Genomic DNA, 26,802 nt, shown 5'->3' on the forward strand with positions numbered 1-26,802 from the left:
GCTCCATCATAGTTGAATGTGAATTTTTACTGATATCAAGGCACGTTTATTTATTCAACGATTTTTCATCGATCGGAAAATGAGAAAAATCATTCTAATGATGTGTGAATCGATGATTTTCCATGACAGTCCAAGATTTTTAGGCACATTTTACAATGTGGTGTATTTATGCATTGTCATCCTCGTCATCGATCTTGGGAGCCAAGTAATATCTGATTTGACCGATGTCGCCGATTTTGTACTCACAGACGAGGGGCACGTCATTGGATATAGAGAGCTGGACTTGAGAACACAGCGGAGTTGCTTTTACAAAGCAAGTTAAGTAACGACAGGAGAAAGACAGTTTCACTGACTCCTGCATCTCGATTATCACAGCGTCATTTTCTTCTGATGCATCCGCAGTTTGTGCCAGCTTAACATTGGCTGTGAATGATGATAAGAAAAAGATCGATAAAATGGCCTATGAATGATGAGTAATTGAAAATTTTCATTCAAATGATGAGATGATGAAAATTCATTAGCCAATTCCTTGAAAAAAATTTGTCAATATTTTCGTGCAAGTACTCATGTAGTAACCAAAGTTCAATTGTTTTCTTTTTTGTTTTCTCCCCTCGCGCAACGTTGAACACAAATAGATAAACACAAGACAATAGCGAAGCTCTCGTGTCCTTTGTCTGTGGGCAGTTTATAATCCGAAGTATTTCAGTTTCGTTGAAATAGTCGTTGAAGAAAGTCGCATTAGAATGCTGATGTCAAGAGTTTTTACGTTAGAGGTGAGTGAATTTATAATTTTTTACCTGATCCAGAGTCTCCAATGGCTGTAAACTTAACTCCCTCCTTAGTGCACGCTATCGTGATATTTTCACCAAATTGAGAGAGATCACGAACAATTCTAGCAAACTCGTGGGACGACATTTTTACGACACAAGAGTAAAATGTTTCCTACGAACAACATATACAAAAAATTCAAATTTCGGAGTGAGCATTACCCTTTATATTAACCTCGAATAAAATAAATGATTACCGGTATTCCAAGATGCTCTTGATCCATGTTAATGAGCTTCATCTCATATTCGGCGAGCTTTTCTTTGTTCGATGACTCAAAAATAAATGCCACAGTATCAGGATTATCGGCAGCCCTTAAAGTAACGGTATCCTCCGGTCCGGCACATTTCAAAATTTTCGACATGCTAAAGAAAAACATAATCACATTATTCCTATCAAAGAACATAACCTATTTCAAAAGATCCAGAGAGTCAAAGAAATTGAAAAAAAATATATTCTTACGTTGCAATTGACATGCCCATTGATAGATTACGATCACATCTGTATTTATCGAATCCATCACTCCTGAGGTTCAAGGCTACAAGGGATACATGGGCGTTATCCATGGCTTGTACCTGAATACCTGAATCCGAGCATTCGAAGGTAGCCTCATTCAGCAGATCTTTAACTGCATCTAAAACCTTCTTGAGGATTGAACTCTGTATCAAACGTGCCTCGAACATTATCACTTATTGCAATGTGAATAATTGATCGTTGAAAAAAATAATGGCTCCCTTGGGGCAATCTTGGGTGCGAGGAATTGGGGAGGAACCACCGGGAACGACCGGGAACAACCGGCAAACGACGCAACCAAAGTGAACAAAGCATCGGCATTCGGCATCGGATATTCCTCGGAATATTCCCCACTCTCTTGTCCCCTCACCTCGTGCATCCATTGACTCATTCTCCCGCGCTTTTCACTCTCATCAGCCATCAGTGCGCATGCGCATCCGAGATGCGATGCCTACATCGGCCCGCCACTATTCAATTCCTTTTCCCTTTAATTAAAACGAATTTATCCGACTCTTCACGTCAATTGGTGTACAATTGTCACTATTTGGCAAAATTCCTAAAAATTATCTGACTTTTTCCACTAATCAACGCGAATTTTAAGATAAACAATAATTAAATAGGAATGACGATTAGTAGGGATTAGTAAACATTAGCAATGCCATTAGGAAAAAATTGTGTTTTAATTTACAGTTAATAAAGTTTTACACACATCATTCCATTGGGCTGAATTTGACAAAATTCATAAGAGAAAATAATAGGTGCACAAAAAGTTATACTATATGTTTGGTCAATAATTACCAGACAAATAGAAATTAATTATTTGGTTGTCACGCGTACGAAGCGTTTTACAAATTTTTCATATTTACATTGTCATGCCTTTCAGTGGTGGAAGTCGAGTTTCTCAGCGATATTGAATTATTGGATTGTGTAGTGGTATACTGCCACCGATTATTTATATTTCAATGTCTCCAGCAATATTCGTAATGGCACTGAACATATGATCCAAATGCTGAAAGGAAAAATAGAAATTCTATAAGCAAACAAATAATTATAATAATCCGTTTTTAATACGAAATAAAAAAAAACTTACGTCAGGAGCGTCAGAATTCGTATCATCATCTGGTTTATCTTTAATTCCACAATCTCTGGAGTCATCATTATTATCCGGTTCATTATCGTTTTCATCCATTTCATCAGTGGTATCAATCATCTCATCGGGCTCGTCGTTTTCATCATCAGAGTCATCGTCACCCATAGCGATATACGACATATCCATTTCTTCGTAATCTTGAGGTTCTTCTTTAATTTCTGTCATTAATCCAATTTGTTCGTCTGTGGAAGGATGACGAGTAGGATCCTGAGACGTTGGAGACTCGGCAGCCTCGGCGGCCTGTGGTGGTGATTTTGACGTCCACGGTTGATTCTGTTGTTGAATTATGGCAGTTGGTGCAACCGAATTTTTATCACGCTGGATCGAATTATTTTCTTTACTCGCGATATCGGCCTTCATGCTACTCTCGGTGGTATTACACGAGATCCTTTCCTTCTGAACTCCACCCTCTTCGAGTTCATCTTTGACTTTCTTTGAGTTACTCTTCGTTTCACCAGGTAGACACGTATTACCCCGTTGTCTCCTAAATCTGACGATAATACTTCTTGTATCCCACATAAGATCATGCGCCTTTTTGTACGCCGCTATCGAGTCTTCGACATTTGCGTACCGAATAAATGCATAGCGAGTATTTCTCATTTTTTGAGCGTATCCAACATCAACTCTCGTTGCTGTAGGAAATTTATTCTTTACCTCGTTTACATTGACGGACTCTGGTAAATTACCAACGTACAGTGTATAAGGATCTATTTCCTCTGGTTGTGGATAATCCTCATCCCTCAATGATTTTCTCTCGACTTTCAAATTTCCAATACCAAATGGTATCTTTTCCAAATCCTCAATGGCCTTGTCAATATCAATGTCTTCAGACATTTGAATGAAGCAATACCGTGGACCACTGGGACTCTGGAAGTGTATATTTTGAATGCCAGCGTGAAACTCTCTGACAATATCCTTATTTAAATCTGGATCAGGAAACTTTATTATTAAACTTTGGGCACGAACAGTCCGATTGTATTCATTCTCCACTTTCAATGCAGTTATTGCATCCTCTAAATTCCAATTTCTTATTGGATAACTTTGAGACATTGGCTTTCTCGGTTTGATTTTTTTCGCAGGTACTTCCGATATTATTTTATCCTCATGATCTCCAACAGCATCAGATTTATCGGATTTACTACTCCCAGCGACATTATTTATTTGCGTTGACATTGGGTGGTTCATATGTTGACCTACAAGCCCATCACTGTGTGCACCAGTGAAATTCCCCCTCTGCCAGTCAATCCCCTGCCAATAAGGAGTGGTGGCAGTAGCAGGATCAAATTGTCCTGACTGTTGTTGATGCTGCTCGAATCTTCTTCTATTTTTATTACGATTAAAATTGCCTCTCTGTGCATAAACATTATTTCTACTGTGATGATGATTAAATCTATCCCTACGAACATAATTTCCGGTTCGATTTGTCTTCAACGAGTTGCTCATATTGTTGATGTCCCGCATAGGCTGTGCTGGTATACCAGCAGCAGCGGCTGCAGCCTGGGGCGTTATCCACTGCCAAGGGCCAGTAGGTGGCCACGTCTGAAGTTGAGGAACCTGTGTCATTGCCGAGAACATTGGTAGTGGTGGCAATGTTCCTGGCGGTGGCATCGGTGGCAATGGTGGCTGCCCAGGCAGTGGCTGCGTTACCGTTTGTCCACTAGAAGCTATTGTATACGTTGGATATGCACTCTCATACCCATACGGTGCTGCTGCTGTTGCTGCTGTTCCTGCAGTCTCAGTCTTGCTGTATACCATTTTTATTTGATCACTAGCTTCTCCATTTCTCTGAAAATCAATCAATTATTAATACAACTATTTCAAATATACCTTTTATTTACTATGAATATCGACATACAAAAGTGCTATAAAAAATATAAAATGAAAGTTCTCATATTCGAGGAAATTTTACATATTCAAAATAGCTTGGGGGATTAATAATAATAACAACTCATTCAAATGCATTGCAGCGTCTATAATCTCCCTAACCTTCAATGGGGTTGTTTATAAAATGCTTTGAAAAATGAGATGATCATATACAAATATATATATATATATATATTTGAATAAATTGATAAACTGATAGAAGCAACTCACGGGACGATTCATAATGTCAATTGCACCAGGTATCACCTGGAATTCGAATATTAAGAATTCACCAAAACTATATATTAGTGATTGGATGTACTATTTTATTTTGACATGCAGTACTCGAAACGCACTATTCCAATAACCATCAATGGGGCCAATGGGACACATTCATTGTGGACGGCAAATACTTATGCTATGCGCTATAGCAGGGTTGGCTAGGGGTGGCCAGGGGTGGCCAGGGATGACCAGGGGTGCCAACCCCCTAGTTCTATCTCCAGATAAAGCCACTCGTCTGTGGTGGCAAATATGGCAATCCCGATTGGAATTTATCCTCTAGATGTCTCCGAGGGTTTTATTAATTTGGAATTGGAGGGGACGGGTCTTTCCCTTGTGAGTGTATTAGCGTGTATCACTGTGTGACATGGCTACTAATAATACGGAAGAAATCGAGGTATGATGTTGAAAGAAAATTGAAAATCCATTGTTATTATGTATGAATAGTGTTGTGACATAATTGGATGGAGAATTGAAATGATTTTTTGAGGAAATTAATGGGTGTTGAAGTGTCAGCATGGTCATTCCGGTCGGTACACCCGTCTCCTCCTCTTCTCAACACACATACAGACAGCCCCATACACTTGTCTGTCTCTGCAGGAATAGTCATAACCCTATTTATCATTGAATCATTTATATACAGTTGTTAATTGTTGGAATGACGAAATAATCGACGAATAATCCAGGCAATAATGGAAATATTTATCCGTTCAATCAGGAGATCGAGAAGAAAGAGCAGGCGGCAGCTAATCTCGAGGAATATCCTCCTGAACTTCTCATCAAGCATCCGCTCCAAAATACATGGACATTCTGGTATTATGCCCCAGACAGGCAAAAGACATGGGAAGAGAGTCAACGGCAAATTTCTAGCTTTGATACTGTTGAGGATTTCTGGGCGTAAGCGTTGCTGTTACATACTAAGCATATCTACTTAAAATATGTGATTAATGCACTTTGGATAAATGAAAAATCTCTTCAAGAATTGCATGGGAAATCTTTATTTTTACTATTTCAGGTTATACAATCACATAATTTTTGCCTCTGAGCTGAAACAGGGGTGTGATTACAGTATGTTCAAAAAAGGAATTCGACCAATGTGGGAGGACGATGCCAACAAACAGGGTGGCAGATGGCTCATGCATTTGGAGAAAAAGCAGAGGAGTTGTGATCTTGATCGTCTTTGGCTCGAAATACTGCTTTGCATGATTGGTGAGGCTTTCGATGATTACTCGGATGATGTTTGTGGGGCTGTCGTCAATATTAGAACAAAGGGAGATAAGCTGGCTGCCTGGACAGCTGATGCTACTAAATCGCAGAGCGTTATGGAAATTGGGTGAGTTTAAGAATATTCATTACGTATATTCAATTTTTTAATTTAATTTTTATTCTCCATTTTCTATTCACAGGAGAAAATTGAAAGACCGATTGGGAATCAATCAACGACAGACGATAGGATATCAAGTGCACAAAGACACCATGGAGAAGGCTGGAAGTATTACCAAAAATACCTATCAGGTTTAAATGGCAGTGGCTTTCGCTGATGATCGTTTTCTGAACATCAATAATGCATCAGATTGGAAAAATACCACGATGAAAGCTAAACAAAAATATGATGCGAGAGAGAATTTATTTCAAGATGTTTATTTTGGAGTGGAAATGCTTTCAGACATACAAAATCATTTTCAAAAAAACTTTTGAGCATAAATATTCATTCTCCTTTCTCTTTTATTCAATTATAGTTGAATAATCTTTCCCGCTGAACAAACAACTCATTGTAAGCTGTAAGAATACATTGGGGGAGAGAAACATTGTATCATAATTATTTTCATTAGGTGTATGAGAAATACGTGCGGGCTGCTGTGTTTCTGTGTTGCAGACATTGTTTCTAAACCGTAGAAAATATAAAACTCAACAAAAGTGAATCTTTTCACCTTAAGTGTACGTTTTTTCGAATTTTCATAACAAAGAAAAAAATATATACATACTCAATCAATCGTTAGAATATTCTTTGTATTTTTCAATCTAACAATAATACACGATTTATATGAAAAATTATTGTCTTCTTTCGATGGGGAGTAAAAAATTATCGATCATCAATCTCGTTGATCATCTCTGCCAGATCTTTTCGCCGCGCCTTCACCAGTGCATTTTGCATTTTTATCTTCCAATTGCAGGAATCACATCTCGATTTGAATATCAATAGAGCCTGAAGGCATTCAATACAAGAGTATTTATACGATTTACGTTAAAAACAAGAAATACATTGAACTCTACCTCGTACGCTTTTTCCTTTATCTCCAAATGAGATTTAGCATCTATAATATCTATTTCGTTTTCTTTAACACCGAGAAATCTCGCCAAGTCTCTCCAAAATTTACCCAAATTTTCGCAGACTCTTCGAAAAACTGGAATGATAAATGTAAATAATTGATGTTGAATGCGTTATTAAAATATCATTCGTTAAATTAAATCATACCTTTCTCTTGAATATCTGGTGCAGAATGACTGGTAGTGCGTGCGACGGATAAAGTTGACGGATAAATGACAGCAGGTAATGTTGTCTGGGCAGTATCATAAAAATTCACAGCATGTGACTGACTTATTTTATTCCGTGAAGCACTTGGACTGGACCGTTCAACTGCCGATGATAGGCCATTGATTAAATTGATACAAATCATGACAATGAAGATCAAGAGAAAAGTGGATAATATTGTCATCAAAAAGGACTTTCTTCCCCATTTACGTGCGTTGAATAAATAATGAACGCGAGGTAAGTGAGACATGGAGTTATTTGATCCAGAGAGTTCATTCGCTTTCACATTTATTTGTTGAATTAATAATTGTTCTTCAGTTTTCTCAAACTCTGTACGTATCCTCTCAACGTGAGGATCAGTATTCTTATTATCAAGCATGTGATCAAGCCCATTGTAATTATGATGATTGTTTAATAAATATTCAATCTCACTTGTTTGATCCTGCTCAGAGTACTCACCCCTATACCTGTAATGATTGATTGCTAGCAGGGGTCCTTCATTCTTGAGTTTTTCTTCGTAATCAGCCAATCTTCGATTCAATATCTCATCTTTGATATACTTACTAGCAATAACTTTCAATGGCTCTATTAAATCATATCTCAACACCTCCCTTCTTTCCAAGATTCTCAGCAATCCTTCGATATTTTTCACATGATCTTTGTCCCGTTTTGAGTCAATTATCCCCGAATAAAACTCTTTCAAACTCTCTAGTATTAGTTTAGTGATATGTCGACTCGATATTTCAATAAAACCTCCTTTCAACTCGGTAAATCTCGATTCTCGCAACAAAAAATCGCGATGTATCAAGTCGGCTTCCATATCTATCATCAGCTAGCCACCATTCATTATCTTGTCGGGGAATCCCCGGGCCTACCAACTCATCAATTTATAAATCAAATCCTTGGAATTCTCGGATAATCCTCCAACTCTTCTTACTTTGTAGAGTCGATCGAGCCTCACCTTTTGGCCATTTACACTATGACAATTATAAGTCATTATTTCACTTCCATCAATATCTTTATCATCAGGAGCTGTCATGTATTAAGCTCTTCCTCAGGATCCTTTTATTTCCGAATTATTCAGCGGCTGTCTCTCAAAGATCCTCGAGGTTAATTGAAATGAAATTTCTCGTGCATTTCATGTAATGATAGAATTGATTTTGAGTTGTTAGATGGAAGCATATGCACATTCCCGAAAAAAAAAAATTTGAAACGCAAATAAGGATACGAACATGTGTCACGTCACATTACGGATGTTTATATCATGTGGAGAAGGGATGCGGTAATTATTGTTGACTACTTGTTTATCATTATTGCGGCTGGGATATCAGTGCACGAAAATAATAAATTTATCCGGTGCATCAGCAATATAAGCGCACATAGTCGTCAGTACGCGGTGAACGAATTATTCCATTCAATTCTGCCGCATTTTTTTGCATTTGTAATCTCTGAAGTTCTATTCTGTTGTAGATAATTGCACATTACGTAATTGATTCAACTTGACTATTGGGTAAAGAAACGTAAACATTTATATATATTTATCCGTATCATGATACTTATAACGATTGAAAAAAATCTTTTTTATTTGTTGTAATCAGGATACGGTGGTATAAGTTGAAGATCACATTCCAAAGTGGGAAGCAGATTGTTTATGATTGTTGATTGATATTGTAAAATCTCAAGATATTGCAAGGTTAAGTATGAGATTTATGTTCGAGAATATTCAAATACATTCCGATAATTTGAAATATTATAATTTCGTAATTTTTATTACTTAGATGGCTACACGTTGGGGCATCGCTGGTGCTGGAAAGATTTCTCATGATTTCACTAATGCTCTGGCTACCCTACCAAATACCGAACATCAAGCTGTGGGTGTTGCTGCTAGAGATCTCACCAGGGCTCAAAAATTTGCACAACTTCATAATATTGAGAAATCGTATGGAAGTTACCAAGAACTTGCGAAAGATTCCAATGTCGGTGAGATATTATCTTCATTACAATCGTAAAAATATAAAAAATGAAAAAAAAAACACGAAACAATGAGCTAAAATGATAATTGTCTAAATGTATTTAGAAATTGTTTACGTCGGAGTGCAGAACCCTCAGCATTTGGAAGTTGCAAAATTGATGTTGGAGAATGGAAAACATGTTTTGTGTGAAAAACCCTTGACATTGAATGTGAAACAATCGACCGAGTTGATAAATTTTGCTAAGGAAAAGGGATTGTTCTTGATGGAGGCCATTTGGAGCAGATGTTTTCCCCTGTATGAGAGAGTGAAGAAGGAGATTCAGTCTGGAACTATTGGCGATGTGAAGCAAGTAATTGCCGCATTTGGATTTCGAATGCCAGATCTACAGCGTCTAAGGTAAGAATTCATATTACAATCATTTATTACTCTCCATTATCAACGACTGTTTATTTTACTCTTTTTTTTTGCAGTAACAAAGCCCAAGGCGGTGGAACTATCGTCGACCTCGGTGTCTACACAATTCAACTCGCTCAATTTATTTACGATGGAGAGCACCCGTTGTCAATAAAAGCTGCAGGTTTTCTCAATAACGATGGTGTTGATCAATCAATGTCTGCTACTATGTTGTACAGTAACAATCGCACCGCCACAATCATGAGTCATGCATTGATCGATTTGCCCAATGAAGCCTACATTATTGGTACAAAAGGTACTATTAAGATTCCACAATTTTGGTGTCCAGTGAAAGTTGAATTGCCTTCTGGTACGATCGAGGATCCCCTGCCGACAGCACCACTTCAGTTTAACTTCATCAACAGCGCTGGGCTCAGATTTGAGGCGATGGAAGCACGAGAGTGCATTAAAGCAGGTTTGTATTCATTAAAAATCAGTAATGGATTATCTATGCTATAATAATGTTAATATATTTTTCAGGTCTCAAGGAGAGCCCCAAGGTATCCCACGCCGAATCTTTACGTATTGCTGAAATTGAAGGTGAACTCCGTAGGCAACTTGGAGTTGTTTATCCTCAGGATTAAATTCCAGTTCATGTTCGTCACGATCAGTTCAGCAAACAATGAATATACTTACTGCTTTGACCATTACTCCGATATAAGATTTTCGATGGGACAATTTAAAATTTTGTATAATTAATAAATGACTATTTGAATATTTTATGCATACGTAGTATTAATAATAGATGGAGTAATGTGCAGATTCTGATCAGTCATTTTACTCGATGGACACCCCAGCATTGCGTGTGGTGCCCTCCCTTTCTTGGGGTGCACTACTACGACGCCGCTAGGTTCACTCAAACCCCCAGAACTGAGCCTCTACTTTAGTCAATCCTTTTTGATCGTCACTTCGTCAGTACGTATAACCGAAAAATCAGGATTACTGTTGGCCCTCGTCGCTGTCAATTGTCAAAAAATGACAATTCATTAATATTTTTTCACGTGTGATATTTATACTGCGTAGTGGTGATAGTGGTGTGTTTTTATTGCACAATGCTTGGAAAAATGAATGACCATTGCACAAATCCGAACAAAACTCTCGGGCTAGATGAAGCCTGCGTAAGTGTAATTAATGATTACAACACTTCAGTATCACTGTACTCCTTCTTCAATGAATGCAATGCCTGTCTCAATCAATTGTGGGCAAATGTATCAGCTAATAGTAACACAACATTGTCGGTGTCAACCAAATGGCCTCTGCACATGTATTATGTACAAAACAAACTTCAATGGTGTCATAATACATACAGATTCGTAGAACACGGGCATTATGGATGGAATATATCCCGTGGCTCGATTTGCTCATCCATTTATACTATCGAGGAGCCAACCAATCCGTATCTCCCGATTTTAACTGTTTTTATTATTCTGACAATCAGTGCATTTGTAAATGTAACAACGAAATGTTTCATAATATTCGTCAGGGGATTTTTATCCCGAAGTACTGGAGCCGATCGTGATGACACTGAATCTTTGAATAGTTCTGGACAGACGGAAAATGGACCGGGAGTTATCAGAGTCACTAGAGCCAGTACCAGAATTAAAACAATTGATGCTTTTCGCGGTATCGCTGTTCTCCTCATGATTTTTGTTAACAACGGTGGAGGGGAGTACGTTTTTTTCAAACATGCACCTTGGTTCGGCTTGACTGTAGCTGATCTCGTATTGCCCTGGTTTGCCTGGATCATGGGTCTTACCATTGTACTCTCGTTAAAATCAGATTTGCGACTTTCCATTTCACGATCTCGCATTATATGGAAATTTTTCCGACGTAGTCTCATTCTTATTCTGTTGGGACTAATAATCAATGGAAGAAGCACAACGAAATTGCAGGATTTACGTTTTACGGGGGTTTTGCAATTGCTCGGTGTTACTTACTTCATTTGTGCGAGCATCGAAACAATTGGGATGAAATCTCAAAGAAATTATCAGGTATATTATGGCAAAGGTTTATTGTTTTTTCTTTTTACACTTTTATAGACTTATTTCATCCGTTTATTTTTTATTAGTACGGACGATTTGCATTTTTGCAAGACATCCTGGATGCTTGGCCCCAGTGGTTGATCGTCCTGGGACTCACTGCAACGCACCTCCTCATAACATTTCTCCTGCCGGTTAGCGGTTGCCCTAGAGGATACTTGGGTCCAGGAGGCAATGAGTACGGCGGGCAATATGCTAATTGCACTGGCGGAGCTGCTGGGTATATCGATAGAACGGTATTTGGTAACCACATGTACATGAAGACACATAGCCCAGTTTATGGAATTGTTGCACCCCACGATCCTGAAGGTATTTTTAATTTTTTTTCAGCTGTGCAACTATCCACTTGATCATAATTTTCATTCTTTATCAACAGGTATTTTGAATACACTGTCGGCAGTACTAATTGTTCAATTTGGCGTCCAAGCTGGGAGAATATTATTCTGTTACTATCTTGGTAATGCTTCCAAGATTATTAGATGGTGCTGTTGGGCAACTTTTACTGTAAGTAAAGTGATAATAAACTCTAAGATATACAATTGATTGAATATTTTATCTAGGGAATCGCTGCTTTATTCTGTTACTGGAGCAAAGGAGGAGGTATTCCTCTCAGCAAAAATTTAATGTCATTGCCATTCGTTCTGGCAACTTGTAGCTGTGCCTTTATCTTGTTCGCACTCCTTTACTATTTTATTGATCATCGAAGGTTTTGGGATGGAGTACCGTTTAGCTATGCAGGTACAAATGCATTATTTTTATATGTCGGCCATTACTTTACGATGAAAAGTTTTCCATGGGCATGGCAACTCGATAATCCGTCACATGCCTCAGCACTCGCTATGAATATTTGGACAACGACTCTTTGGGCTTTCATTGCCTTTTTACTCTATCGAAAAGACATTATAATCACGGTGTAATAATTTGTAATATATTTATTCTGGTTACTTATATCATGCCATGCATATTGTTTATAATTTTTTATCGTTATTAGAGATAATTCAAATTATTTTTGGCAACATTAAGTGTGATGAACGTGCTTCAGGCACATTGTGATAGCTCTAATATGATGATCATCAAGAGAAAGGCATTAGATTTAATTACTTTTACCTGTTGCAGTGTGTCAACGGTTTTTATCGTCGCTAACAATGTCAACCTTACATTATTATATATGTACTCGTTTTCTCAAATACAGTATTTTACATATACTTTATAAGATGCCTTCATTTGATTAATATCAATATCTTCAGTCCCTCATTTATCCCATGGGATCATTCATCAGGATTATCGTAGGACGAATTAAATGAACCATACATGATTCCACTAAATTCAAGAAGTATATAAAATTAATTTATTGTCAATTGGATTTTTTTTCTCTCCTACAATATTGAGTACTATCATATCCGCTGAATAATGTAATAGTTTATATATTATGTAATCAAGGGTGGGACGGATAATTCATCAAGAGATGGATTGAATCCTGTTTTTTTTTTTAATCCTGAAAAAGCTGCCAGAGCAAATGGAATCATTCAATTCAATGCAATTATCACTATACGGCAGGTAAGTGTGAATAGGCGACGTGAGTCGACCAGGCACAACAGGTGCAGAGAAAACTAGACATGAAGAGAGTCATAATTATTGAAATTATCCAGAGGTATGCCTTAAGCTTTGGAAATCTTTCGGGTAGCCACAATATTGTAAAATCCACCGATTTGTCACGAGTGTCTGTAAAAAGTAGAAACATTTTGATTAAGAATAAATCATGTAAAATAATGTTGTAATCCATATATACCTATATAAGCTAAGCCATAGCCCATGTTGGGTGTACCCATTCTGTATGAGCATGTCGGTATTTGCAGCTCATGTATGTCACCCATGTCTAAACGTAATTGATAAAGAGGGGTCTGGTGGGGTGGTAAGACCCAAATATCACTCAGTTGATCTATCGTTGTATCTAGGCTCAAGTGCATCGCCTTGTGCTCATGAGCTGTGAAAATCACTTGGGGTGAAAGCTCCTTGAGTACCTAGGTATTCACGTAATTCACAGAATGTTTAAATAACGCAAAATTAGGAATGCAATTGAACAAAACACAAACAAAAATTAATGGCGAGCTTATTTGGCGGATGTTCCACTTTTACTTACATTTTTTACGAACGAATTGGGTTGAAACAACAGTGGCATATGACTCAGTATAACATTCGTTGTATTTTTTTCTGTATAATCATTGAGAAAAGCGTATTTAGGGGCATTTGGCATATAATGAGTCAATCGATTCACCTGAAATGATATTATACTGTTAATTAATCAGTTTATCTTTCGTGATAATGCATTAAAATTTGTTATCTCTGTATGTTCACCTTGAAAAAAATCAAACTTTTATGAATTAAAGTATCTGATTGAGAAAAGGCGAACTTAAATCTGTTATGGATAAGTGCCGACACCGAGTCTTCCTCACCACCAATGTCATTATCTCCAGGCAAATAAATTGTCTAAACACAAGAAAAAGTAAACAAAGATAAGATTTCTATTAATTTTGAAGATTACGAGAAAGTGAAAATGTCTTGTAAAATTATGAAATGTATTCTAAAGTCAATTTTTCGTTGGCAGAATTTTTTTTTGTCATTCAAGAAGATATTTAGGTAAAAATAAATAAAAAATAGCAAATAAATTTTACCAATACGTGCTCTGGTGTTTGAAATATAGCATCAAATCTACTCTTATATCTACTAAAATCTTGCATTGTGGAAACATGACCCTCGTCCATGAGATCTCCTAGGAATACTATCACGTCAGGTTGAGCATGGCCCATAGCCCGGCTGAATGTTTTTGCCAGGTATCTGTTGCAATACATAATCGAAATAATACCCTCGATATAAATTATTTATCCCAAGAACATTGACAGCAAAAAAATGTAATCACCTGTCACTGTCCCATCTGGCAAATGAGGCCCCAAAATAATTTTCATTTCTCTCACCCAGTATTTGTGGGTCTGCAACGAGTAATACTTTAACGCATTCGTTGCACTCCCTTCTAGCCCAACTCAGACGCTGAATCTCGTAGGCAATAAATTCACAGTATAATATTGTTGATCCCAAGATAACAGCGATTACGATTAGTTTATGCTTCGTTCTAAAATGTACATCGTTTATATTATTCTCATTTCTACAATTGCAAGACAAAATTAGAAATTGAGAAAATGAGGTGTAATAATTACTCCGACAATAAACGTTCCAATAACCATAAATTTTTGTATTATTTATAAAAATAAAATCAGCGCTGTGAATGTAATTCGCGAAAAACAATTCATTTTTGAATGATGTAAGTATATAAATTTATCTATGTATAAATGGTTTATTAAATAAACAAAGAGACCGCTTATATACAGATATATTGAGATTTACCTATTCCTGCGAATCATTATCTCTCACTGACGATTTTCAAACATGTGTGTTTTACTGATTATCTTCAGTTTTAATTTATATTATTCAGTATTTAGTGCGACTGTCTAATCATTGTGTTTTTCACTCCAACACACATTGTACATAGGCCATGGCATTGGCGTCTCTCTCCTCTGCGATCAGCTGTTTTCTCTCGTTTACGATACTCAGCCATTTCCGGCAGAGAAGACACTCCAAAATTTTTAATCCGTACCTATCAATTTCAACTGAACAGAAAAAATACTGTAAACCCAATGGTTTAAAATGCTTTGAGAGAATGAAAAAGAAATTGAATATATTAAAATGAGATTTATAATTTATCTGGTCACGAACGAGAAATTCATTCGTTAGAATTGAGAATGTAATCATGAAAATTAGTGTTTTTGCCAATGATTTCCCAAGAAATCTCTCCTTGTCTTCATAAATAGAAATCAGTGTAATAATGAAAACATAAATGATTAATAAATGACAATATTTCCAATGCATCTCAGAAAGAAAAAACACTGAAACATGGATTTTATAGTACTCCAATCATAATGCATGAGTATACAAACGGATGAATGAGACATACATCGAGAATTTTGTGACTCGTTCTGCGTAAAAGTAGACCAATCATAAAATTTCTTTTTCAATTTCTATGTTCTTGATTGGTGTCTTCATCGCTCCAACTAAACACACTGGGTGATCTGAAATTCCTGTCGTGTGTCTTCATGGCCTGAAAATCCAATTAATTTATAAGTCCTATCAACAATAAATACATGAACAAATGCATTGCATCTTACATGGCAGAAGACAGAGTTAGATAACATTTATTCCTCAAAATTAATAATTCGCGATATTCTATAAGTATTCGTAGTTATAAAAATTTTGACGCGCCATTTCAAAGGAAAGAAAATGTCAATTTCCCAAAATATAGTATTGAAATGATATTAACTGCTAATTATTTGGATGTGCAAATGAAATAATCGGGGGGATCGAGGCTAAAGCGAGTGTATTTAACATCGCCACTTTCTATCGCATAGAAAATCCGTAGAATCACGTGTTTTATTCACATAAAGTGATAGAGATATGGTTTGGAGAAAAAGGAGGGGTCAGATGAAGCCTACTTTCTTTTGAATTGTTGCGAGATAGAGAGAGGGAACTCGGTTAAGTCTCGGTTGTAATGAGTGGCAAAACTAGTGAACGTCTCAGTCAGTACTTACATGCGTGGCAGTCAGTTTGACTGAGCGACCTTAAAAATGACTTTCTTCTTTTACCCACTAAATTTATAAATAATATTGTGCACTCAAGTTGATAACAGTTCATTACAAGTGTTGAATTATAATTGACCTAAACGTTGTTACTTCGTTGTGAAAAGTAAGGCTCCTTATAATAGGATTATATCAGTCATTGTTTATAAAATCATTAAACCATTTATAAACTAATTGTACAGTATTGCACACATTCTTATCAGAAGCTAAATCTCCCGGGCTCGTAGAAATAGCATCTTATCAGCGGAAGGGATGTCATAAGATCCTATTATTAATTTTCAAATGTTCGTTCTAAAAAAGTTGAAAAATTACATCCATTCTGAGAGAAAATATCAATTATTGGATATTAATAAAAATAGTTACATTTTTTTTGTTTTATGTTTTAACGCAAACTGATGATAGTGATGTGCACTAGTTGGTTCAGAAAAATGAGGTCGAACTTTCCCGTTCACTATACGAGAACGTAAATATGAAATTCGAGTGTATTAGGGATACAGAACGTTTAATACATGAATTGTTAGTAATTTGAATATTGTATTGAATCCATTGCGTTTACGCTAGTGGAATATCGTATCGTTTTTATAATGAACCTTATGAATTTAGATGATCTAAGTGAAATGGATGGCAGGAGAATATTTTAATAATATTACTGGCCAGCTATTTCTTGGGATTAACGAGATTTTTCTATTCGTCCTTACGAAAAATTGATTCCATTAAATTTCACTAATTTAAATAATATGTTTACTTTCAGAATATTATTCAAATGATCTGAAAGATTGAAACAATGTTGAAACTGCTATCTTGGCGTAAGTACCTCAATTTTATTGTTAATTATCATGGACAATAATAGAATAAAAATGGAGATTCGAGATGAAACAATTTTATCCTCTTTTTTGTTTTAGGTTCACTGATGCTATGGATTTTCAGTGCATTAATTTGTTCTGTAATAACTGCTCAAGTAAAAAATGCAGTGAGTTATCTGTCCGATTGATATTTATGTTTTCGATTGAATGCGCGATTGATTCATAGGATTAATTGAAGGATTAATTAATAGGATTAATTGAATTAAGATTAATTCAATTTTTCAGGATCCTTCAGTTAAGGGTGGATGGCAGCCGTTATTAACGTACGATAATGTGGGCAAAGTTTCACTGCCTAGTAATTATCCTGCGTACGTTGTCCCTCAATTTGATTCAAAAAGGGCGAGCAGCTATAATTATTTAAAGCCACACCGAAAATCCATAGACACAGTCCATCAGTTGGACTACACACCACCAAGTATTCTAGGCAGCTTCAGTGTCTTCGGGCACTCGATGCCAAAGAATCGTGAAGTGGATAACATCAAAAGTCATTACGAGTCCTCAAATTCCAATGAATATGATTTTTTGGTACCTCCACCTCGACAAAAAATTGAATCCTATCAAAAAATAAAAATAAACGGAGATGCCTACAGTGGGCCATCCCATTACCGAGACATCTACACACCTCTGAATACTCAGTTTACGTTTGTACCGACAGGATCGGCGTCATCGATTGTTAAAAAGCTTCCTGGAGTAATACCATCAAGAGATGAATTGAGTCATCATTCATTTCGTCAATACCCAAGTGTTGGTGAATCACACAAAATTACCAATCAAAAGCACTCCTGGATGCAAAACGTTCGTGATAATATCGATCAACATCAGGTAAACTCGTTCAGGCAATATCCACTTCATACTGATGGTGTTATCGATGGTGATAATCGATTCTACACCCAAATTGGTCATCCACCAGTTGTTAAATCGCTGTATGAAATTAAAAATCCAGTCAAGCCCTTGGTTGATAATTACAATGATTACGTCACGCATCATCCGGGGAATCCCTATGCTCCGAAAATCTCGTCATCTCAGCGTAATGAATTTCAACCTTCATTGATTATTCCAAATAATCGTCATGTTGAGCCACACTGGAATTTTGATGATAGTAATTCAGAGAATGGTTCCGTAGTTGATGATTACTATAATAGTCGTAAAAAAAATACCACTAGCTGGTCACTTTCAACTTTGGACAATAAATTCTCGGAGTTATTACCAAATATGAACAAGCCAGTTGAATTTAATAGGCCACATAAAACAACGTCTACTCCCGAGAATAGATTGAAACCTCAAATTTTGAGTGATAAAATTCAGCCGAATGTTCTTAAAATACGTCACGAAACACCGGAAAGTATATCATTGAAACATTTTAATGAACAACAATTTCTTTTGCAACAACAATTACTAGAGCGTGATAGACAGAAGCTGGAACAGATTCAAAGTTACAAGAATCCAATCACCAGCACCATTAAATCAACAGGGAGATATAAAGAAATAGAATCAACTCCTGGAGAATCGATCTTTGATGACGAATTTCAAGTTTACGAGGCTGTGAAGATAACGAATGAAGAAAAAAATTCACCAGACGGACGATCGTCAACCCAACAAAATAATGAATATTACAGTACAAAGCAAGTACATGAGGTTGCACCGACTAAACAAAGTTTTACGTCTGATCCAGATGGAATTATTTATAAATCAACTGATGCTGATGGTTTGATTGAAAAAAAGAGAAAGGGGAATCACAGAATTATAGTTCATAAAGATAATACACATGTTCACCCTGACAAAATTGTTAATAGTTTCACCGAATTCGGAATTACATCATCTCCGAATTTGCATTTTGAAACAAAACCTAGCTTTACAACTATTTCAGAGGCAACAACAACAAGAGCCTACGAACCATCAATAACTCAGACTAAAGAATCGACTATTTCTTCTCATGACAACGAGACCGATCCAATTTTTACAGATGTAACAACAAAAAAATCGACAACTGTCAGAACAAAATCACAAAGTCGAGGTGCGACACGTCGTAGAAGACCGATATTGCAATTCGAGTCTACATCATCGGTGGTATCAGTTCAACCTACTTCGAGCAGTGTCAAGAATACGCCTGAAGATCTGAATAATTATCATTTCATTGCTACACCATCGTCCCATTCAACATCAAAAACATTAATAAATACTAATGATTATCATGATTATAGAAGTGAAAGTAAACCTTCAACATTCGAACGAGAGAACAAAGAGAATTCAATGAATTCGGAAGAGCTGATAACGGTTATTACACTCGGTCAGGATCAAGCAAGTGAGGGAGGTACATTAATTTCTAAATCATCAACTGCTGCATATCCTAACAGGACATCGACTCCATCTTCAAGTTCTATAATGATGACCAAATCTCCTGAAGGAATCACAACACAGGTGGCAGATAAAATTCGCAGTACAACACGCGATTATTCTTCTTCAATTTCTCCCCTGGAGCATCTGTTCAATTTTACAGAAATAAATAAAGACGACACGAGCACACGAATGTCAGAATTCACTCCGTCCATGGGTAAAAACATGAACACCAATATTCCAAATATACCCGAACCCGTTGAAATAAGTACAAGACCGAATTACAGACTCAGACCCATGAAAATGACAAATAATACTCGTCCAAGATTCAGTATAAAAGATTACAAGAGTAGATTGGATTATAGAAACCGAATGAGTCAGGTATCGACAACGGAGAGTATTTCAATATCAACTCCATCCATGAAAACAAAAAGCACTGGCAAGTATAAATATACGCCAAGATATTCATATACAAAAACAAAATCCTCCACCCAAAGTTATTTTCCCAAAAGTACAAATGCCGTGGAGACATTAGAAGGAAAGAGAAATAAAATTACTGGATATCGATCAATGAATACAGGAATTAATCGCAACAAAGGTGCCAATAATACAACTGAGATTAACAATAATGAGAATAATTCGTTGATTAATATCTCTGAGAACGGGAATAAGTCCAATACCTCGTCGATACGTCGAAGGCCTCAACTTAAAACATCATCGCAATTTAATCACCAGATAATTAAGAAGAATCAGAACAGTACTGATAGCATTGTTCGTACCTCGAAAGATTCAGCAGCACCAATTGATCCGATGGATACAAAAGGAGATTTTCCTGATGAAAAAGAAATTGTGGTGATGACAAACACGACAATCAACAGAGGACAAATAAAATCCAATGATGCAGTGGAAAATATGACAATAAATTCATCAGATCAAGAAAGGGATGATGAGAAAATTATTGATCAAGTGATCGAGAAATCCACTCAACATGCAAGCATTCAGAGTGATGAAGAAGCTTTTGCGAGAGCTTCGTTGAGTGTCGCGGATTTGACAAGTTCAGCTTCTGCTCTTTACAATAAACCAGGAATGTTCAAAGCATTGTCGGTAATGCCGGTATTCGAGAGTAACATTCATAAAAAAGCACTGTCCCCAATAATAGATGAACCTTCACTTCCCATTGAAGCCTTTTTTCGAGAATTGTCCCATAAAGAGAAATAGCATGTAAATATTTCATTTTTCATGTAATCGTGAGGAATGAATTATTAGTTGATAATTCTACTCTACTATTGTAATTATTCTTGGCATTTTCTAATTTATTTTTTATACTTTACCACTGTATATCTATTTAATGAAAAAATATTAACAAACCTAATGGATATTATTTATTCTAGTCTCATTCACCTATTGATTATTTCTCCGAAGCAGTGGACGCTTGAAAAATTGTGGGAGAAATTAAATGCTTAGGGTACATTACTGAGAATATATTTTTTTTCTCAAAGGTGCTATCACCGTTATTCCAAATGCAAAAGTATAATTAGTAAAAGGTTCTTTCTTAATGAGAAGTGAGGTAATTGGGGAAGCATTTGGTACGAGTTGAGTAGTTTTTCTGTGTGGACGGGTGACGTATAAAAAATGCTGACTGATGTCAATACATTGACTTATGGATTTGTGAAGAAGACAAGGCATATCAAGGTGGAAAGACTTTTTCATGCAGACTAAGACAGAATTTGGTTATTGTACATTATCGATTAGCTTCATTCAGAGGGCTTTCTTGCAATCGGTCTAATAAGCTAGAAACTTCACATTGAAGGGTGGCGAAAATGGGGATGGTCGTAACAATGTGTATATATTGAGAATACACATCGAAAAAGGGGTGAATATTCACCCTCTATGCGCAGTCGCATTATATTTTACTTTGGACCCCCTCCACTATTTCGTTCCACTGGCTGCTCACCCGAGCACCTTTCAGGATTGCATGTCCGTCAGTTTTGTTCAGGCACGGGTGGTTGTTGGCAAACTCTCAGAGCTCTGGTATTCATTTTCAAGTTATATATTCTAGATTTGGAAAATTTATGGCAATCCCGCCGGTAGCGATAAAATAATCAATAGGCTAGATAAGAAGAAAATAAAAAGCAGATTGTAGTTTTTTTTTTTTCTAGAAAAAAATGACAAAGTCCTGTGTAAAAATTCATTGGAGTGCTCCAACGATCAATATTTATGTGTGTCACTCGAGTTTTGCCGTATTAATAGAAAAAAAAAGCCACAAGAGCCTTACAATATTATTTAGTTTTATGTAGTACGTATTAAATAATTATCCTCATTCATATCTTAAGCAATAAATTCAATTGATAGAGGATTGAATAAATATGTATATGAAGTTGTTATCCCTATTGTAATAATTAGGGTAAAATAATGACGTATGAATCTTGGGAACGTAGTAATTTGCCAATTGGTGTTGGCGGGTCTTGGCACTGGAAGAATTCACAGATGTGTTAAGTACAATCGTGGATCTTACAGTGTCATCACTCGCTGCACCGCATTACGACTGCGGCAAAATAAATCTCGCTATTTAGATGATTAAAATGTGCTTAAAATGAATTATTCTCATTTCCTATTGTTACTTGTACCATTCAAGTGTTTTATATAAATTGTCATTGTGATTAGAAAATAAAAACACTCATTCATGGAGCACTAAAACCTTGTATCTACTATAATTCCTAAACTGTGAAATAATATGATCCTGTATATGATCCTGTCAGTACATCCACTTTAAAACAACTTAATGAATATAATTACATAATTTTGAAAAAGCCATAAAATATTGTTTCACTGCTCCTAAGGGTGAACCTATTCTGAGTTATGAAAAGCCAGAAGACTATTTTTTGGGAAATTAATATTAATATAAATTAAATAATGAAATAGTATTTGCTATGAGTAGATCTATCCCAACTGTACTTCAACAATTAATGATTATTTAATTTAATTCAATGGGTTATCACGAATATCAAGTGGGAGCATTCATGTACATTGATTGCTGGCTCATAGATGTATAGGTGATGTTTTACAATTCTACGAAAGATCGAAGGAGCTTATCACTGCAACGAATCAACGTCGTGTGCAAAATGAGCGTTAATGTCGAGCCTAGCGTAGACGTACGCTCTACACCTTTACAAAGTTGTTGTAATATAGCACGTGCACGCAGAGAGAGCATAGCTGCTCAACCCAAAGTACATAGGGTTACATTAGGGGTTCGATATTCTTGCACGATAACGGAACCGGAAGTACTGTGGCCGGCAGCTTGAACTATTTATCGAACGCGTTGCCATGCCAGCCCACGTGTATACACATCCAGTGGCATCGAGGCCATTGATCACCAACACCGATGTTTGGGTGCACCTGCGCCTTTACCTGTATGCTTCACTAATATTCGACAAAGATAGATAAATAGTCGAATAGCTATGTGGTTATGGTGCTTGGGTGATGGTGGTACCATGTCACCTCGTTCCTCTTCTATTATTACACTTAAAAGTCAAAATTCGTTATTGATTTGTTGGATTTTATTGGGAACTTTGTCAATAAGTGAATGAGATGTACATTCAAGTACTTATTGTAATAATTTCATTCTTAATTCATGTTTTTAGACAGATTTTTCCGACTTATTCGATTATTCAATTACTATTTTAGGATTTTTATGAGTTTACCCTTGAGCAATTTATGTACAACTTCCCGATCGCCAGATAGTCGTCGCCTGAATTTTTTTTTATTCTATAGGGGGAAAACCAGGAAATTTTTGTCTAAGGGAGTTTTACTGGGGTGGAATTTCCACATGGAAATTCATTGACGCAAACTAGAGGCAAATGTGGATTTCAGGATATCTTTAACAATGGATCATGTGTATCATTTTCTGCTAGGTTGAGACAGGTTTTGAAATTGATAAAAATTATAACCTTTTAGCGGGATGCAGTTCTCTTGATGCTGTAGATGTAGTTTTCACTGCTATCATGCGTCTGTCACTATTTCTTAATTAAAAATCATAAATTTAAATTATGGAGTTCACCAGGAAAACTGAGGGATTTAGGACTGGAAACGTTCGCCACCATTTCATTTCTTATAAATTGAAGTTCAAAATTTGTTGGGCCTGATTTTTGTTATCGACCCTGTGGGCCGCGCGCCCTGTCTTATTCACACTCACTATCTATCAAAATTATCGACACTTTCATTCTCGGGTACTTCCTTATTCACAAGTGCATACACTCTCTGGATAATTTTCCAGAGTTCAGACGCCACCGCTATGTAAACTGCTTATTGAAGCCTTCACCTCAACCTCTCAAAAACCTCGCAACAGACTCGCAATTTCGGGAAATCCTGAAGAACAACACTGGAACGTCTTTTCTGGTACGTGGAAAATAAATTCTAATCCTCTAAGACTCGATATCTCCGGGATCGGCGGAAAAAAGCGTGAATTTGATTGGAATTTTTAACTTTTAAATAGCTCATTCAATGGGAAAAAGCAAGTTTTAAATATCATGTTAATCTTCCTTCAGTATTTATTCTAACACTCGTTTAATATTACTTCCTTCTTAATTCATTTTAATTCTCATGACTCTGAGGATAATTTTTCTTGTAGATTAATGAGGGACTAATATACTGACAAAATGGATTTCGAAGACGACTTCTTCTTCGAGGAGGACAAAATGTTAGTTGCTGATTAATAATAACCTGATGTTTTTGTCGATGTTTCCATGTGCTCCGAGCAATTGTTAATGTGCTTCGTCGTATTTATTTTGTTCATGCATGCGTCTTTGCGTTGGCATGGAACAGTAAAAAAAATTTGAGTGATAATCCCAGGATCGAGGAAGAAGATACAGGAAATATTGATATTTTCACTGAGCACGTTGAGTCCGAGGAGCTGATCATGATGGAAGATCGCATGTATGCTGTTCTGTTTTATTTTTTTTTCTCTATCTTTTCTATGCAATTTGTGTCTTGATTCATGTGGCTTTTCAATCATCTACTGCTCTGCCCAGGCCAGAGGTATCACTGGTTGCACAACAGCCATCACCAACTAACCATCAGCTGTTTATTTCGCAAATGTAAGTTTAGGAATTCCCCTGGCCATCAATATTTTTCAATCCATCCTTTGGGCAACTAATTATTCCTCAATGTTTGACGTTTTTCCAGGAAATCTTAATTCATTTCATTATGTTCATTGACTCTTTCGGCTTATTCTCGTAATTAACGAATTAGATTAATCATCCTGAAATAATTCCTTTTACTATCACAATGCAATATTTTTTTTCATCAATTGTTCTGTAAGTATTTTGTGATTACCCAGTGAAATTAATTTACTTAGATTGAAATGGGTTTCTGTAGGGGTATGACAATCACCTCTGGTAATGTGGTGATTCACAAGGACAGCAGTAATTTAATAGGCATCAGTATAGGTGGTGGAGCCCCTTATTGCCCCTGTCTGTACATAGTCCAAGTATTTGACAACACACCAGCAGCTCTCGAAGGAACTCTGCAATCAGGAGATGAGCTGTGCGCCGTCAATGGGGCATCTGTCAAGGGAAAAACAAAAGTCGAAGTGGCTAAGATGATTCAGGCCTGCGACACACAAGTCAGTGTGAATTACAATAAATTACACGCCGATCCACGTCAGGGAAAAACATTGGATATAGCTCTAAAAAAGGCAAGGAGATGATGAAGCTTTAGTCATGGGAGAATAATTATTTAATTTTTCAACTTCAGGTGAAACACAGACTCGTTGAGGGAATGGGAAGTGCAACTGCTGATGCCCTTGGACTTTCTAGGGCCATTTTGTGCAATGATGCGTTGGTGCAACGACTGACAGCTCTTCAGAGGACAGAGAATTTGTACAGAGGCCTTGTATCTCATGCTAAATCCATGCTGCATGCCTTTTTTGATTTAACACAGATTTATAAAGGTGAACGTTTTTCATTGTTATTCATTTTTACGAAATTCAAAACGTTTTGTAATTACTGATTGTTCATTTTGCACAGATGTGAATATTTTTTTTTCAATGAATCTAGATCAACTTTTAAGGAAACAATTAGAAGTAGGAGGAACATAGGTGAAGCAATAGTGGAGTAATTTTATGATTTCAGTTTTCGGCGATGCATTCGCAGCAATTGGAGTCCGAGAGCCACAGCCCCGGGCTAGTGAGGCCTTTCGTCAATTCGGTGAGCAGCACCGACAGATGGAAAAATTCGGTGTAACAATGTTAAAAGCCCTGAAGCCAATCCTGAGTGATCTAGGGACATACCTCCACAAAGCGATTCCAGACACTCGCCTGACAATCAGCAAATACGCGGATGCGAAATTCGAGTATTTATCATATTGTCTGAAAGTGAAAGAACTGGACGACGAAGAGCAGAGCTACGCAGCTCTCCAGGAGCCTCTGTACCGGGTTGAAACAGGAAATTACGAGTATCGACTAGTCCTGAGATGTCGACAGGAGGCTAGATCGAGATTTGCGAAGTTAAGGGCCGACGTTCTTGTGAAACTCGAGCTTTTGGACAACAAGCATGTCCAGGACGTCGTCTGGCAGCTGCAAAAATTCGCTTCTGGTCTCTCCAAGTACTACGCAAATACCAGAGAACTTCTCGATTCGGCTACACTTTTTCCGGTTGAGGTCGATCTATCCCAGTCTGCATTCCAGTACAAGTCGACGGGACCGCAAACCATCGAGGACAATGAGGATGCCGAGTACCTAGACGAACCTGAGGATAAAAATCAGGGAAAACCCTCTGACGATGTCTTCATGCTCGATACCAGCGAACCTACATCGTTACTCTTGCCTGAGTTCAATGACCTTAAGTAACATTTGGTTTCAGTCACAAATCATATTTTTCACAGTCCATGCCAAATATTCAAATCTAAAGAGTTTTCTATTTCAATTTATAAGTCGCACTATGAAACTCTAGATAGAAAAATTAGTTATTAGTGAAGTTGATTAATTAAAGGTATTCAATTAATGGAATTAAATACCTTTAACTGAGTTACATTAATTGATTAATTAAAATAGGGTAAATAATTCGTTATTCACGTATTTTCAACATTCCAAGCCAAAGATTCAGTTCCAAAGAGTTTTCCAAAGAGAGAAAGGAATAATTAATTTATCCGGTTGGAAAAACCGTGGAATAGACATATAATAGTCTTTATTAATATATATATGATGGATTATTATTGTTTGTGATTGTTCGTCTACTGTCAAGTCATAAGTGGTGAATTCTATTGTTTTGGAAGAGAATAAATATTGAAGTTGAAGA

At 36.7% G+C, this 26,802-nt stretch overlaps 9 protein-coding genes across 21 annotated transcripts; 5 read left to right on the plus strand and 4 right to left on the minus strand.

Moving 5' to 3' along the window:
• Positions 1-19: 19 nt before the first annotated feature.
• On the minus strand, positions 20-1,642 carry PCNA (Proliferating cell nuclear antigen). Its single transcript, XM_011305415.1, has 4 exons — positions 1,288-1,642; positions 1,025-1,190; positions 798-942; positions 20-423 (listed from the first exon to the last, which is right to left on the minus strand). The coding sequence occupies exons 1-4, from the start codon at positions 1,506-1,508 to the stop codon at positions 167-169; spliced, it is 789 nt and encodes a 262-aa protein (XP_011303717.1). The 5' UTR covers positions 1,509-1,642; the 3' UTR covers positions 20-166.
• On the plus strand, positions 668-6,623 carry LOC105266913 (eukaryotic translation initiation factor 4E-1A). 2 transcript variants are annotated; one of them, XM_011305413.1, is made up of 4 exons: positions 668-773; positions 5,349-5,527; positions 5,646-5,963; positions 6,037-6,623. In XM_011305413.1, the coding sequence occupies exons 1-4, from the start codon at positions 744-746 to the stop codon at positions 6,149-6,151; spliced, it is 642 nt and encodes a 213-aa protein (XP_011303715.1). In that variant the 5' UTR covers positions 668-743; the 3' UTR covers positions 6,152-6,623. The 2 variants fall into 2 exon arrangements, with proteins under 2 accessions (XP_011303715.1, XP_011303714.1); XM_011305412.1 differs by lacking the exon at positions 668-773 and adding an exon at positions 4,932-5,027.
• On the minus strand, positions 2,009-4,800 carry Pof (Painting of fourth). Its single transcript, XM_011305414.1, has 3 exons — positions 4,583-4,800; positions 2,429-4,273; positions 2,009-2,347 (listed from the first exon to the last, which is right to left on the minus strand). The coding sequence occupies exons 1-3, from the start codon at positions 4,592-4,594 to the stop codon at positions 2,291-2,293; spliced, it is 1,914 nt and encodes a 637-aa protein (XP_011303716.1). The 5' UTR covers positions 4,595-4,800; the 3' UTR covers positions 2,009-2,290.
• Positions 6,624-6,645: 22 nt separating the features above from the next.
• On the minus strand, positions 6,646-8,300 carry Fadd (fas-associated death domain protein). Of its 2 annotated transcripts, XM_011305422.1 has the most exons (4): positions 7,623-8,300; positions 7,107-7,268; positions 6,905-7,035; positions 6,646-6,836 (listed from the first exon to the last, which is right to left on the minus strand). In XM_011305422.1, exons 1-4 carry the CDS (start codon positions 7,990-7,992, stop codon positions 6,714-6,716), a joined length of 786 nt encoding a protein of 261 aa, XP_011303724.1. In that variant the 5' UTR covers positions 7,993-8,300; the 3' UTR covers positions 6,646-6,713. The 2 variants fall into 2 exon arrangements, with proteins under 2 accessions (XP_011303724.1, XP_011303722.1); XM_011305420.1 differs by having other exon boundaries at positions 6,689-6,836; positions 7,107-8,300.
• An 89-nt stretch (positions 8,301-8,389) lies between these two features.
• On the plus strand, positions 8,390-10,311 carry LOC105266916 (trans-1,2-dihydrobenzene-1,2-diol dehydrogenase). Of its 4 annotated transcripts, none has more exons than XM_011305419.1 (7): positions 8,390-8,445; positions 8,634-8,673; positions 8,762-8,856; positions 8,942-9,143; positions 9,241-9,532; positions 9,607-10,004; positions 10,070-10,311. In XM_011305419.1, exons 4-7 carry the CDS (start codon positions 8,942-8,944, stop codon positions 10,171-10,173), a joined length of 996 nt encoding a protein of 331 aa, XP_011303721.1. In that variant the 5' UTR covers positions 8,390-8,445; positions 8,634-8,673; positions 8,762-8,856; the 3' UTR covers positions 10,174-10,311. The 4 variants fall into 4 exon arrangements, with proteins under 4 accessions (XP_011303721.1, XP_011303719.1, XP_011303720.1 ...); XM_011305417.1 differs by lacking the exon at positions 8,390-8,445 and adding an exon at positions 8,453-8,559; XM_011305418.1 differs by lacking the exon at positions 8,390-8,445 and adding an exon at positions 8,462-8,552.
• Positions 10,312-10,460: 149 nt separating this feature from the next.
• LOC105266922 (heparan-alpha-glucosaminide N-acetyltransferase-like) lies at positions 10,461-12,833 on the plus strand. The gene is made up of 4 exons (XM_011305426.1): positions 10,461-11,580; positions 11,658-11,937; positions 12,005-12,132; positions 12,189-12,833. The coding sequence occupies exons 1-4, from the start codon at positions 10,642-10,644 to the stop codon at positions 12,543-12,545; spliced, it is 1,704 nt and encodes a 567-aa protein (XP_011303728.1). The 5' UTR covers positions 10,461-10,641; the 3' UTR covers positions 12,546-12,833.
• On the minus strand, positions 12,546-23,668 carry Mppe (Metallophosphoesterase). 2 transcript variants are annotated; one of them, XM_011305424.1, is made up of 9 exons: positions 23,458-23,668; positions 15,635-15,778; positions 15,028-15,290; positions 14,546-14,755; positions 14,301-14,463; positions 13,984-14,115; positions 13,769-13,903; positions 13,418-13,649; positions 12,546-13,350 (listed from the first exon to the last, which is right to left on the minus strand). In XM_011305424.1, the coding sequence occupies exons 3-9, from the start codon at positions 15,042-15,044 to the stop codon at positions 13,175-13,177; spliced, it is 1,065 nt and encodes a 354-aa protein (XP_011303726.1). In that variant the 5' UTR covers positions 15,045-15,290; positions 15,635-15,778; positions 23,458-23,668; the 3' UTR covers positions 12,546-13,174. The 2 variants fall into 2 exon arrangements, with proteins under 2 accessions (XP_011303726.1, XP_011303727.1); XM_011305425.1 differs by lacking the exon at positions 23,458-23,668 and adding an exon at positions 16,266-16,313.
• On the plus strand, positions 16,333-20,840 carry LOC105266919 (mucin-3A-like). The gene is made up of 4 exons (XM_011305423.1): positions 16,333-16,419; positions 17,065-17,119; positions 17,216-17,283; positions 17,402-20,840. The coding sequence occupies exons 2-4, from the start codon at positions 17,098-17,100 to the stop codon at positions 20,726-20,728; spliced, it is 3,417 nt and encodes a 1,138-aa protein (XP_011303725.1). The 5' UTR covers positions 16,333-16,419; positions 17,065-17,097; the 3' UTR covers positions 20,729-20,840.
• Positions 23,669-23,799: 131 nt separating the features above from the next.
• On the plus strand, positions 23,800-26,799 carry PICK1 (protein interacting with PRKCA 1). 7 transcript variants are annotated; one of them, XM_011305428.1, is made up of 7 exons: positions 23,800-23,905; positions 24,138-24,206; positions 24,332-24,442; positions 24,538-24,603; positions 24,884-25,202; positions 25,262-25,457; positions 25,639-26,799. In XM_011305428.1, exons 2-7 carry the CDS (start codon positions 24,166-24,168, stop codon positions 26,352-26,354), a joined length of 1,449 nt encoding a protein of 482 aa, XP_011303730.1. In that variant the 5' UTR covers positions 23,800-23,905; positions 24,138-24,165; the 3' UTR covers positions 26,355-26,799. The 7 variants fall into 7 exon arrangements, with proteins under 7 accessions (XP_011303730.1, XP_011303732.1, XP_011303733.1 ...); XM_011305427.1 differs by lacking the exon at positions 23,800-23,905 and adding an exon at positions 23,912-24,020; XM_011305429.1 differs by lacking the exons at positions 23,800-23,905; positions 24,538-24,603 and adding an exon at positions 23,912-24,020.
• Positions 26,800-26,802: the final 3 nt, after the last annotated feature.

This window comes from Fopius arisanus, unplaced genomic scaffold, assembly GCF_000806365.1.
Source record: "Fopius arisanus strain USDA-PBARC FA_bdor unplaced genomic scaffold, ASM80636v1 scaffold00042, whole genome shotgun sequence".
Classification (NCBI taxonomy): domain Eukaryota; kingdom Metazoa; phylum Arthropoda; class Insecta; order Hymenoptera; family Braconidae; genus Fopius; species Fopius arisanus.

Excerpts from the sequence above, each read along its gene's own strand:
- LOC105266919 (XM_011305423.1), top strand. The coding sequence starts at position 17,098 with ATGTTGAAACTGCTATCTTGGC. Across the intron at positions 17,120-17,215 it reads GTTGAAACTGCTATCTTGGC|GTTCACTGATGCTATGGATT; the intron begins GTAAGTACCTCA and ends TTTTTGTTTTAG. Across the intron at positions 17,284-17,401 it reads CTGCTCAAGTAAAAAATGCA|GATCCTTCAGTTAAGGGTGG; the intron begins GTGAGTTATCTG and ends TCAATTTTTCAG.
- LOC105266922 (XM_011305426.1), top strand. The coding sequence starts at position 10,642 with ATGCTTGGAAAAATGAATGACCATTGCACAAATCCGAACAAAACTCTC. Across the intron at positions 11,581-11,657 it reads AATCTCAAAGAAATTATCAG|TACGGACGATTTGCATTTTT; the intron begins GTATATTATGGC and ends ATTTTTTATTAG. Across the intron at positions 12,133-12,188 it reads GCTGTTGGGCAACTTTTACT|GGAATCGCTGCTTTATTCTG; the intron begins GTAAGTAAAGTG and ends TATTTTATCTAG.
- Mppe (XM_011305424.1), bottom strand. Across the intron at positions 14,116-14,300 it reads AAACACCAGAGCACGTATTG|ACAATTTATTTGCCTGGAGA; the intron begins GTAAAATTTATT and ends TCTTGTGTTTAG. Across the intron at positions 13,904-13,983 it reads AAAGTTTGATTTTTTTCAAG|GTGAATCGATTGACTCATTA; the intron begins GTGAACATACAG and ends ATATCATTTCAG.
- PICK1 (XM_011305428.1), top strand. The coding sequence starts at position 24,166 with ATGGATTTCGAAGACGACTTCTTCTTCGAGGAGGACAAAAT. Across the intron at positions 24,443-24,537 it reads ATCATGATGGAAGATCGCAT|GCCAGAGGTATCACTGGTTG; the intron begins GTATGCTGTTCT and ends TGCTCTGCCCAG. Across the intron at positions 25,458-25,638 it reads TTTAACACAGATTTATAAAG|TTTTCGGCGATGCATTCGCA; the intron begins GTGAACGTTTTT and ends TTATGATTTCAG.
- LOC105266916 (XM_011305419.1), top strand. The coding sequence starts at position 8,942 with ATGGCTACACGTTGGGGCATCGCTGGTGCTGGAAAGATTTCTCATGAT. Across the intron at positions 9,144-9,240 it reads TGCGAAAGATTCCAATGTCG|AAATTGTTTACGTCGGAGTG; the intron begins GTGAGATATTAT and ends AAATGTATTTAG. Across the intron at positions 9,533-9,606 it reads CCAGATCTACAGCGTCTAAG|TAACAAAGCCCAAGGCGGTG; the intron begins GTAAGAATTCAT and ends TTTTTTTTGCAG.
- Pof (XM_011305414.1), bottom strand. Across the intron at positions 2,348-2,428 it reads CGAATTCTGACGCTCCTGAC|CATTTGGATCATATGTTCAG; the intron begins GTAAGTTTTTTT and ends TTTTCCTTTCAG.
- PCNA (XM_011305415.1), bottom strand. The coding sequence starts at position 1,508 with ATGTTCGAGGCACGTTTGATACAGAGTTCAATCCTCAAGAAGGTTTTA. Across the intron at positions 943-1,024 it reads AAGAGCATCTTGGAATACCG|GAAACATTTTACTCTTGTGT; the intron begins GTAATCATTTAT and ends TGTTGTTCGTAG. Across the intron at positions 424-797 it reads CATTGGAGACTCTGGATCAG|CCAATGTTAAGCTGGCACAA; the intron begins GTAAAAAATTAT and ends CATCATTCACAG.
- Fadd (XM_011305420.1), bottom strand. The coding sequence starts at position 7,992 with ATGATAGATATGGAAGCCGACTTGATACATCGCGATTTTTTGTTGCGA. Across the intron at positions 7,036-7,106 it reads ACCAGATATTCAAGAGAAAG|TTTTTCGAAGAGTCTGCGAA; the intron begins GTATGATTTAAT and ends TTATCATTCCAG. Across the intron at positions 6,837-6,904 it reads TAAAGGAAAAAGCGTACGAG|GCTCTATTGATATTCAAATC; the intron begins GTAGAGTTCAAT and ends GAATGCCTTCAG.
- LOC105266913 (XM_011305413.1), top strand. The coding sequence starts at position 744 with ATGCTGATGTCAAGAGTTTTTACGTTAGAG. Across the intron at positions 774-5,348 it reads CAAGAGTTTTTACGTTAGAG|GAGATCGAGAAGAAAGAGCA; the intron begins GTGAGTGAATTT and ends CCGTTCAATCAG. Across the intron at positions 5,964-6,036 it reads CAGAGCGTTATGGAAATTGG|GAGAAAATTGAAAGACCGAT; the intron begins GTGAGTTTAAGA and ends TTCTATTCACAG.